Source organism: Arachis stenosperma, chromosome 4 (genome assembly GCF_014773155.1).
Source record: "Arachis stenosperma cultivar V10309 chromosome 4, arast.V10309.gnm1.PFL2, whole genome shotgun sequence".
Lineage (NCBI taxonomy): Eukaryota > Viridiplantae > Streptophyta > Magnoliopsida > Fabales > Fabaceae > Arachis > Arachis stenosperma.
Genome location: NC_080380.1, coordinates 71,130,686 through 71,141,864, shown reverse-complemented (window position 1 = coordinate 71,141,864; position 11,179 = coordinate 71,130,686). Strand labels below are relative to the sequence as shown.

At 32.6% G+C, this 11,179-nt stretch overlaps 1 protein-coding gene and 1 pseudogene across 4 annotated transcripts; both read left to right on the top strand.

Moving 5' to 3' along the window:
- The first annotated feature begins 874 nt into the window (after positions 1-874).
- LOC130972898 (glycine-rich cell wall structural protein 2) lies at positions 875-5,197 on the top strand. Of its 4 annotated transcripts, none has more exons than XM_057897233.1 (8): positions 875-1,190; positions 3,224-3,304; positions 3,586-3,674; positions 3,757-3,831; positions 3,950-4,050; positions 4,141-4,284; positions 4,392-4,454; positions 4,742-5,197. In XM_057897233.1, exons 1-8 carry the CDS (start codon positions 1,068-1,070, stop codon positions 4,954-4,956), a joined length of 891 nt encoding a protein of 296 aa, XP_057753216.1. In that variant the 5' UTR covers positions 875-1,067; the 3' UTR covers positions 4,957-5,197. The 4 variants fall into 4 exon arrangements, with proteins under 4 accessions (XP_057753216.1, XP_057753215.1, XP_057753214.1 ...); XM_057897232.1 differs by lacking the exon at positions 875-1,190 and adding an exon at positions 1,202-1,463 and having other exon boundaries at positions 4,745-5,197; XM_057897231.1 differs by lacking the exon at positions 875-1,190 and adding an exon at positions 1,202-1,463.
- A 2,603-nt stretch (positions 5,198-7,800) lies between these two features.
- LOC130975074 (2-hydroxyacyl-CoA lyase-like) lies at positions 7,801-9,545 on the top strand (annotated as a pseudogene).
- The last annotated feature ends 1,634 nt before the right edge of the window (positions 9,546-11,179 follow it).

The window sequence follows — 11,179 nt, the reverse complement described above, 5'->3', positions numbered from 1 at the left end:
TTCTGAATAGATATGTCAGCATTTTCAAGTTTCATGAATAAAAAAGATAATTTATTCAAATTTTAATTTCCAATACAAACTCAAATTCTAAAATTGCATATTTTGAGCTTAATAGTGTCAATGTGGCACATTAGACATTTACTTAATAATGTCACAGGTATATAGATATTGACTAAATAAAATTGCATGGACCTTAAATGTCGAAAAAGCTTAATTTCCAATAAAAACTCAAATTCTTTTAAAATAATGTATTCCGAACTTTGACTTTCACACTTAATGCTCACAAAATTACATGGACCTTAAATGTCAAAAAAGTTTAATTTCTAATAAAAACTCAAATTCTTTTAAAATAATGTATTCCGAACTTTGACTCTCACACTTAATGCTCACAAAGCATTAGAATAGAAGGTTGTTATATATATATATATATATACTGTTTTTTATCACATGTGAAAAAAAAATTTTTGATGACCATCATTTCTATTTTTTAAAATTTTTAGCTCATTTTATAAAATTTTCAAACACTAAAATAATCATTTATTTTTTTTATCTTTTTATTTATTTTTATTTTTTAGTATATTTTCTAACCCAATAAAATAAAGATTAATTCATTGTAGATTGATAATCCATTTAAAAATCTACAACTAACAATAAATGATTACATACACAAAATAAATTCAAATTTTCACTACTGGTGTTGTTTCACAAGTAATATCACATTGAAAACATAAAAATAAAGCCTATCTAACTACTATCTCATAAAAAAAAGTCGAAATACTAAATAAAAATAAAAAAGAAAAAAGAAAAACTAGACAAACCAATTAAAGGGATACGTGTAGGGCACGTTCAAACCAGAGGAGAGTTACTTAGAACTCTACAAAGCCCAAATCCAAATCCAAATCCAAATCTAAAGCTGAGGACTGAGATTTCACACTCGCACACTCATTCCCATACTATGTCCTCTTTATCACTTCTCTTTTTCCTAGGGTTTTAGGGTTAGGGTTTCATCTACCAATCTCTTTCTCTTCTCTTTTTCTCTCTGCCCTTCTTTCCCTTCCCAAATAGCCATGGATAGGTACCAGAAGGTTGAAAAGCCGAAGCCTGAATCCCCCATCAATGAGAATGAGATCCGAATCACCACACAAGGCGCCATCAGGAACTACATCACCTATGCTTCCTCTCTTCTTCAGGTCCCCTGCATTCTCCTCGATTTCATGCATGTTCCGTTCTTCCCTGCATTCTGGCTTCAATTCGATGAATCGACGACTTCTCTAATTCAAAACGCATTTGTGTTATTTTTGCTATTTATTTGTTTATCTGTGTATTTACTTCGTTATTTCTGTGTTGTTTCTGAGTTGTGGTTTCGGAGTATTCTAAGTCGTTGGGTCGTTCGCCAAGGTGATTGTGAACTTGACTTTCAGTTGACGAGGTTTATGTGGGAGTATCTCTATTCCGTGATTAAGGTCATTCTGCAAAATCTGTTTGGTAATTTTAACCCTTGATTGCAATGACGTGGATAAAGGTTCCCTTTATTATTGTTTAAGATTTCATCAGACATTAAGTGCAGAGAAAAAGTGTCTGCGTATTTAGTTGATCATAGTATCAAAAACGTGGGCATTATTAACATTGTTTGGATGAGTCAATGGAGGAATGATTAAGTGAAAGAAAATTTCATCTTGAAGTTATTTTGTATCGTTTGATGGATTGGCTATGGAGATCGGGTGGTACATTGTTCAAGGTGTTATTGTGTGATCTGATGTGGTATCATTGAAATATATATTTTGGTTAATGTCTTTAATTTTATATTTTAGAAGATTTTTCATTATTTTAGAATTCCCTATTTTGTTGCTTCTATGCTGTTTTCCTGCATCGTGATTAAAAAAGTGGCAGCTAGTGGAATTCTAGAATCCTGGGGAAATTGCGTGGTGTCTGAATTTTGTATTTTCTTAAAGTAGAAACAGAGTCAGGCTTTGGGAAGCCCACAAAACCCCCACTTGGGATGGGGAAGGGGTGGAGTGCAGAATTGAGGCTTTGAACCACACACTCTCCTTTCATGTCCTACTGATATTGTGGGAGGGGGAAGAAACCACTAGGAGGTCCTGATGCAGAATTCAATTATGGATTAGTTAATGTCTTAGATGTATTTTTGAGAGGATAAAATACTAAATAATTGAACATTATTTGTTAATGGGAGTATTTACTAGAGTTAAGATACAGAGGTCATTTTAAATGATTGTGATTCCCTAGATGTCACATTTCTAATTGAGTTAAAACACAAATGGAAAAGAGTTACACACCTAGATGATCCTTAAACATGGCAGGGAATTATTCGAAGCTTCAAATTAGGAATTCGTCTTATAGAATTAGCTAAAATCAAAAGAATCCAATGTATTAAGAAATATACCAAATGAGAAGTGAAATTGTCAAAATTTAGTAAGTCTCCAAATAGTCTGTTTTTGTCCTTTTATGTTGTGATTCTGTAGTTTTTCTTGTATTAGTCAAACATGCACAACTATTTTGTTTATATTTTTAATGCAATTCATAAATGCACACAACTTTTACGTTAAATTCTTTTCTTAAACATAAATACAGCTTCATTTTTCAACTTTTTTTAGGTGGGCTTACCAGTTTGTGTTTGTAAACTTAGCAGACCTGATATTGTTTTCTTTAGTTAACCTACTTATTCTAGCGAATTTTGAACTGACTACAATAATCATATATTATCATGCTTTGTGGGATTGACTATGTCGATAAATGTTGCTCTTGAACTGTATTAAAAGCCACATTTTTAATCCTTCTGTAAAGTTAATTTGATCTTTATTTAACATTTTATTTGGACTGTATTATTTATCCCATTCTTGCGTCGAGGCTTCTATTGGTCTTCTTCTCACCTGGGCATAGTCTCCTTAGACATATGTTCTTACCAATTGGTGCTAGTTGATGCTTACTATCTCACTGTCTTCTGTTTCTTTAGTAAATGCCATTGCAAGAGTGTAATATTATCAACTGATTCTTCAAGTGACAGTTTGTGGTTGGATTATGACTGACTTCTTTGCTGCAAGTTTTTCAATATGACATGTCACTTTGTATTGTTCTTGTGCATGTGACTACAAATGATTTGCAATATATATAACTTGTTTTTATCTAATTCTACTAGAAAGTAGTTGTGATTTGTTTTATGACTCCTGTTTTTCTTTGTTTCCATATGTTGTAACTCGTACAGGAAAAACATGCAAGAGAGATTGTCTTGAAGGCTATGGGACAAGCAATCAGCAAGACAGTTGCCATTGCAGAGATTTTAAAGGTCAAATTTCTTTGCAAGATATTTCTTTTTCTCTCGGCGAATGTACCCTTACAATTATGGGAATGAAAATCGAGTATATCTTTCCAATAAAAGAGTTGAAGATATCAAAGTGTTGCAAGTAACTCTATAGTTACTTTTAATTGATGAAAGGACATTCACGAAGCTCCCAGACAAGTATATAAATGGTTGCCACAAGTTACAGAAAAGAGTTAAATTATTAGAAGTGTAATACTTTTGGGCTACATTTTATTATTACCTAATTGACTTACCTTATTAAACAGAAGAGGATTTCTCAGCTGCACCAAGATACTGCCATCAGCTCGGTCAGCATAACAGATGTGTGGGAACCGATTGAAGAGGGTCTTGTACCGTAAGTTAAAAGTTTTAACCTTTTCTGCAAATGCATCTTTTTATGTATGGGTGGTAGAGTTTCTGAACAACATTCAATGCAGTGTTGAAATGACTCGTCATGTCTCTATGATCTCAATCACCTTATCAACTAGAGAATTAAACAAAAACTCTCCAGGGTAAGTTGTTGAAGAACTAGGAAAATTTTATTTCCAATCTTCTCATAAAGTTGAATTGCTCCTGTTATAATGGATTGCAAGGAACAAATTTTAAGCTGAGATATGATTTTGTTTATAGGTATCAAGCTCCACTTAATGTGGAACAACCAAAACCACAATTCAATTATCAACAGCAACTGGTAAAGCAAGCACCTGCTCCGTATAATGCTGTAAATGAAGGTAATCCCTTATGTATATAATGAAACACTAACGTATTATCTATGCTATAAATTGAAGTCTTTATTCATCTAGTCTAATTTGTTCTTCTAGACTCTTATGGCCGCGGTCGAGGTCGAGGACGGGGACGGGGGAGAGGCAGAGGAAGGAATTGGGGGAGGGGTGGTTATGGTTATCAAGGTGGTTATGGAAATTATCAAGGTGGATATGGTTATTACCAGGGTGGGTATTATCAAGGTATGAAGTTCAACTAGGATATTCTGTGGGTTAATGTTTTGATGCTAAACTCTCATTTTAATTATTTCCCCTCCCCCTTCTTTTTGATTGTGTTCATATCTTTTCAGATAATGGTGGGTATTCAAATCGAGGCCGAGGAGGTGGGCGAGGCAGAGGTTGGGGGTATCGTAGTAAGTTTACACGATTTGTTTTTTAGATCATTGCTTGTGCTGGTGATTAATTTAATGATGAGGACTTGTTCATTTTGGATTGTTTGAAGGACTGATTTGCTCTGAGTTTTATTCTTGTGCTTGTTATGGGACCAAGTCTCTTTTGTTGTTAATAGCTTCTCATTGTGGCTCTTCTTTTTTCTTCTTTCTGATGTATGCTACTTAGTTTTATATTCTTTTTAGTTTATGCTATTGCTTGGGATCAATATCATTGTTTACTGATCGGTTTCAACATTTGCAATATATAGCAGGTTATGATGGTGGTAGAGGTGGAGGCGCAGGTTATGAAGGGGGAAGAGGTGGTGGTGTAGGGTATGAGGGTGGAAGAGGCGGAGGTGCAGGTTATGATGGAGTCAGAGCTGGTGGTTATGAAAGGGGCAGAGGTGGAAATAGGGGTTATGGCCGTGGTAGGGGACGTATTGGAGGACGTACAAGGGGTGGTGGTGGTGGCAACCAGGTCTGATAGCAATGGATAATTTATGTCGTTCTTGCTAAATGCTTGCCTTGACCATTGAGGAGAATTATTAAGCAGTATTTTATGTTTTTATATCATGAAACTGGAATGGGCAAGGTTTTGTTCATCTTTTTACATTTAGCCGGAAAGCATTTTGGTTTTATATGATTGCTGTAATTCATTTCAACTTTTTACGGTTGCTGACACCATATTTTTATCTGTATCTAGTTTCCATGTGCTTTTAAATTGATCAAGGTAGTTTTTTGTTATAGCCTTGCAAATATATCTGAGCAGATACATACCTCATTTAAAGAAAAATTAATTGTTCAGCAACTGATCAGTGTGCTGACTGCTACATGTTAAGGGACACCAACTTTATTTTACTATATATTTCTTACGTGAAATATAATTAACGTTATTTCGTATTTGTTAGACTAGAACGGATGGGTTGTGCACTCATTTAATAGTACTTTGCGCTGGATGTTTGGTTCTAAATAAAAAAACAAATATATATTTAGAGTGAAACTCAAATGTTACTATTTGTAACTTATAATTTGGAAGAAAGACAGACTGGGAATAGAGATGTTTTGGTAATGTGTTTGGTGTAAGAAATATAAGATTAAATTATGTCTCAATAGTATATCTGATTTAAGATAAAAACAAAAATTTAAATAAGTAGAATTACTAAAATATTCATACTAAAAAAATCAAAATAAAATCCTAACCTATTTAGCCATTTCCCTAACCCTGTCCCTTTCCCCCTTCCCCTTCTCTCTGTTTTCTCGCTCTCTCTCATCTTTGTACTCCTTTCGATGGCAAACCAGTGGCAACGGTGGCTTCTTTTCATGGCAACGATTGTCCTTCATCGAACCATCCTCGATGGCTTAAACCAGAGCAGCGATTCTCCATTCTTCCACGATTGCGTCTTTCCCTTCTTGAATTACTGCTAGGCTGTTCAGCACTACCATAGCCTTCTTCGCTGTGTCGAACCCTTGTTCTGCCCCAAGCTCTACTAGTGCCCTCACTGCGCCTACGTTCATTGCTCGCTCCCTTCCATTCCTTGTTTGGCGGCAGCAACTCCTCTCTCTGCTGCCGTCGTCTCCTCCTCCTTCCTCCCTCTATTCTGTCTTTTGTAGCTTGTTCTTCTCTTTTATTTTCTGATTTTGAAATCTTTTCGTTTATGAGATTATTGAATCTGATTTTAAAATGTTTATGAAATTGTTATTGTTTTTGGTATTATTGTTGTTGGTGGCGGATTGGTGATAGCAGAGGTATGGTGCTGTTTTACTGTTTAGGATTGACAAATGTGAAGTGTTGGCAATGGAAAAATTTAAAGAGTAAACACCTAATCCAGTCCTCGTCTATTTTCACGAAGGACAAAGCGATTCCTGTAAAAAAAAAGGGACACTTCGACCTTCAGCCTTTTTATTTTGGAACAATACGATCTCTATGTTAAAAAAATTATTTAAATAATAATAAAAATTGATTTTGTGGGAGTTTTATTTGTATTTTGTGGGGGTTTTAAACCTCCACAAACTATTAATAAGTTTGTTTTTGAAATATTTCTTCACCAATGGTAGTTAAGTAAAGAAAAACTATCAATGAAAATGATGTCACAAAAAATAGTAATTGTAGTACAAATATTTTTTAAAAGAAAAAAATAACATAGAATAAGAAATGAAAAAAGAGAACTTTAATGTTGATAATATTGGTATTAGTGATGATGACGGTAGAGGAGATAATGATTATGATAAATCAATAAGAATAACAGAAGTAGGAGCCATAATAATGAGGATGAAGAAGGTAATGGTAGTAGTGGTTGTAATTAGCTATATTATTGAAAATAATTTTGTGAAGGTTTAAAACCCCCACAAAATACAAATAAAACCTCCCACAAAACCAATTTTTATTATTATTTAAATAATTTTTTTAAAAGAAGAAATCGTATTGTCCCAAAATAAAAAAGTTGAGGGTCGAAGTGTCCTTTTTTTTGGATAAGGACCGAATTGGGTGTTTACTCAAATTTAAAGGATAAACTTAAAATATGAAATTTTAAAAGAAGGTATTTTAGAAAAAAAATATTAATAAATTTCAGTATCTGTCATTTAAAATTTTCGAATTTTTTTAAATAAATAATTTAATTATTTTAATTATTGAAATATATAATTTGTAGCGCGTTTATTAATTTACGTTACATTGATTTATCTTTTTTACGGCGATAAACGAGATATGTGTATTTATAAATATAAAAATATAATTTTTAAAATGTTTAATTACTCTGCAGGTCCCTATAATTTCATCGAATTTTCATTTAGGTTCCTATACTTTTTTTTTTTTCAATTGGGTCCCTAAATATTAATTTTATTTTTCAATTTAGTCCCTGCCGTGACAAAACCGTTTGAGATAACAGAATATTCTGTTAAAAAATAGAATATTTTCATAATTAATTTAGAATAACTAATTAAACATCTCTTTATTTTTTTAAAATACCAAAACAGCCCTTGGTCCCCAAAATGAAAGATCCCTTGTCATCCTTAATTTTCTCTGTCTTTGTTGGAGTTATGCACAAAGATGTTGTGAACCGCCAACATCTCCGCCACCACGATTGTGAACCTGTTACCCACCAAGCCAAATACGCACTCCATCTTCTTTCTTTCTTTGTTCTTCTTTTTTCTTTTTTCTTCCTCACTTCACGAATTTCTTTATCTTCTTTTCCCCTCTCACGACGAATTAGGGAACAGTAAGTTCTTGGCGTTTCTCCTCCATTCGTTGGGTTCATCATCCATCTGCGTCGTCGTCCGTGGCAGTGTGAGCGTACGTCGGTTGGTGGTCTGCCGTCGCTTTTGATATGCTATGTACTGTTCGTCCATCTGCTCTGCTCTGCTCCACGTTGTTCGTCCGTGGGTTTCGTGGCGTTCGCTCACTGTGCCTCGCCGGGCCGCGCCTCGCTATCTGAAGTCAATATGCCAAAACAGGTAACGAGTTAAATTTTTTGTTTGGTTTTCAAAGTTGATGAAACAGATTTAAGCATATGATAATTTTTTTGAGATAATGGTTTTTGAGTTAATTACGAAAAATATAGCAGTGGCTGAATACTTATTTTTTGAATTGATTTTTGAATTTTTTTTATGTGTGTATATATATATATATATTAGTGAGGAAGAGATTGAGATGAGGAAACCCTATTTGGATTTGGTTGGTAATGCGAAAACAGTTGTAGAGACTCTGAATAAGGAGATTAAGGATGATCTTTTTGTTTGACCAGGAATCACCCTTGAGGAAACCTATATAGAAGAAGTCTAAGGATAATGCGCCAAAGATGGAGGCTCAGATTGCTAAGGATGTTGTGCCATTCAATTTCTTAACACCAACGAGGATCATAAGAGATGCAATTCTTGGAGCTGGAAGCCCGGCTCCGGTAGTGGTGTCCGAGGGTGCAAACACCATGGATGTAGGTAGGGCTGTGTTGGTTCAGACAGAATCTAGGACTAGGTTGAATGCAAGGACTTGGGGGACCATAGGGGTTGGCCTCGGTTATTGCATTTCTGCTGCAGTGGCTTGTCTCAATTGACTTATTGTTACAGTTGAAGGGAATTTTGGATTCAGATTTAGTACCATTAAAGTTGAGGTATATACTGCTGAACCCATACTTATTGATGCCCTTATCTTTAGTTATATTTTCATCTGTCATATAGTGGAATGGTTCTTATTTTAGTCTCAACATTGTTAAGTAACAACCAGTATGAAAAGTATATGAAATTGAGAATATGATGATTGATTCTATTGATTCAAGCATGTCTCAAATACATGTTTATAGAAACAACTTAAGGTCTAACCACAAATCATAAAACGGTAGCAGAAATTTTTACTGCAATTATTTTGAAATAGGATCTTTCATGAACTCTTTTATGTTTCTATCCATAGCTAGTAGTTCTGTGATAGATAGGATTACATAAGCTGGTGTAATTACTATGTGACAACCCAAAATTTCAAGTTCTAGGAGATTTTTTTACTAGTTACTAGTGAGTACTGAGTACTGAGAAGTGCTTAAGGTAAATTATGATTGTTTGCAAGTGTCCTTTTTTTGGAAACTAAATTATAAAAGAGTCAGTGACTATTGATGCTGTTTGTAATGGTTTAATTCAGGGATGTGGAGTGAAAATTCTGAATTGTTGCCTTATATGTCTTATCTTTTTTTGATACTTGAAAAAATATGTATTGCCTTATATGTTATCTTCTTTTCAATCTAGATCCTTGTTACCTGTGGTAGTGATTATTTTCAACCATGGAGGTGTATATGGTGGTGACCGGAGAACCTCCGAAGAGTTGAATAGACCTCACAAAGATGATCCCGACTTCCTTTATTTCAAAAGCAGGCTACAGGCTACCATGCTTTGATTGAAGCTTTTGGTGGACTATCTTGTTGGGACATTTGATGAACTCAAGTATGCTTTGATTGAAGCTTTTGGTGGACTATCTTGTTAGGACACTTGATGAACTCAAGTCTGTTCTTTATTGTTGATCTTATGCTGGTTCAGAGAGTGGGAGTGGAAGCTGCAACACAAGAACTGATTTATAGATTATCTGTATTACACTGAAATTATGTTTTCTATGGTTTTCATTTTTAGATTTCAAATTTCAATAACACAAATTACAAAACCTTTTGGTTTTCTATGGTGTACCATGATATGATAAAGACACAAACTATATTTCATGAATCCACACAAATGTAACATATTATATGATCATAATAAATACTTGAATAATGAAAATTGAATTTTATATATACTTATTACTACTATTTCTGTTTCATTTTATCCATTCTTTTTTTTTTCTATATGTTCTTTAAAAATAAGGCATTTTGAAAGTAAAAAAAAAGAAAAACTATTTTTGGTACAATTTGTTCATAAATAAGCAAAAGAATGATAATGACAAAATAAAAAGGATTATAGGAATATCTTTCATGTCGTAGAATTATTCAATTGGGATTATAGAAATATCTTTCATTGAATATTTATAATTTTATCGAATTTTCAATTAGGTCCTTATACTTTTTTTCTTTTCAATTGAGTCCCTAAGGGTATATAAGTAATTTTACAATTCACTAACATTTTTTTGACGTTTAACGTTAACAGGGACTAAATTGAAAAAAAATAATGTATAGGGACCCAATTGAAAAGAAAAAAGGTATAGAGACCTAATTAAAAATTCGATGAAATTATAGGAACCTGCAGAATAATTATACCTTTTTAAAAATAATGTTTCAAATAATAGAAAAGATAGGCGGTTTCAAATAATAGAAAAAATGAGGGATTTTAAAATAACAGGAGAGATAGGTAGTTTTATCTAACTAATTAATGGCCAACGGGACATATGACGTAATTTAAAATTGTTCCTTTAAAATAAACACATTATTTTCTTAAAAACCAACCCATTTAAACTAATAGTAAAAAAGTTTAGTATTTATTTACTTCGCTTTTAAGTATGTTTTATTAAAAAAAATATTCGTTAAAATTTAGCTCCTAAATTAATTACGAAATATTTGTATATATTTATACATATAATAAATAAATTGTCATAATAGAATAAAAGAAATTGTAATACATAAATAATCTAAATTGTTTACAATAATATAATAAATTTTTTTATGAAATATTAAATATATATTTTTCTATAGAATGAGTAGTATTTAGTTTTATTATTGGCATTATAACGTATTATTATGAAATTGATTTTGCTTTATTATTGGAAAAAAAAAAAGCATGAGGAAGGTGTTGCGTTAAAATACGGCGGTGTGGTGAAGTGGTTGAGTTAAATCAAATTTACAAACTTATAATAAGTAAAGAAACTTTAGAAATTTGGATATATGGCCTAAAAATTTGATCTTTTTTATATATTTTTTTTAGGAAAAGTCTAGGGGCAGCAATTTTATTAAATTTTAGTCAGCATGTAACTAGTAGAGAAATGTGAGTCATTGGATGAAATTTCGCACCAATCTCACACCATCAAATTATCATTGATGGCTAGTTGATGGCTAACAATCACAAAAATTATTGACCCCTAGCATTGCTTTTTTTTATTAGTTTAAATGGGTTGGTTTTTAAGAGAATAATGTATCAATTTTAAATGGTTAATTTTAAACTATGTGATACTTCAATTGGCCATTAATTAGTTAGTTAAAACTATCTATCTCTGCTATTATTTTGAAATCGTCTATCTTTTTATTATTTGA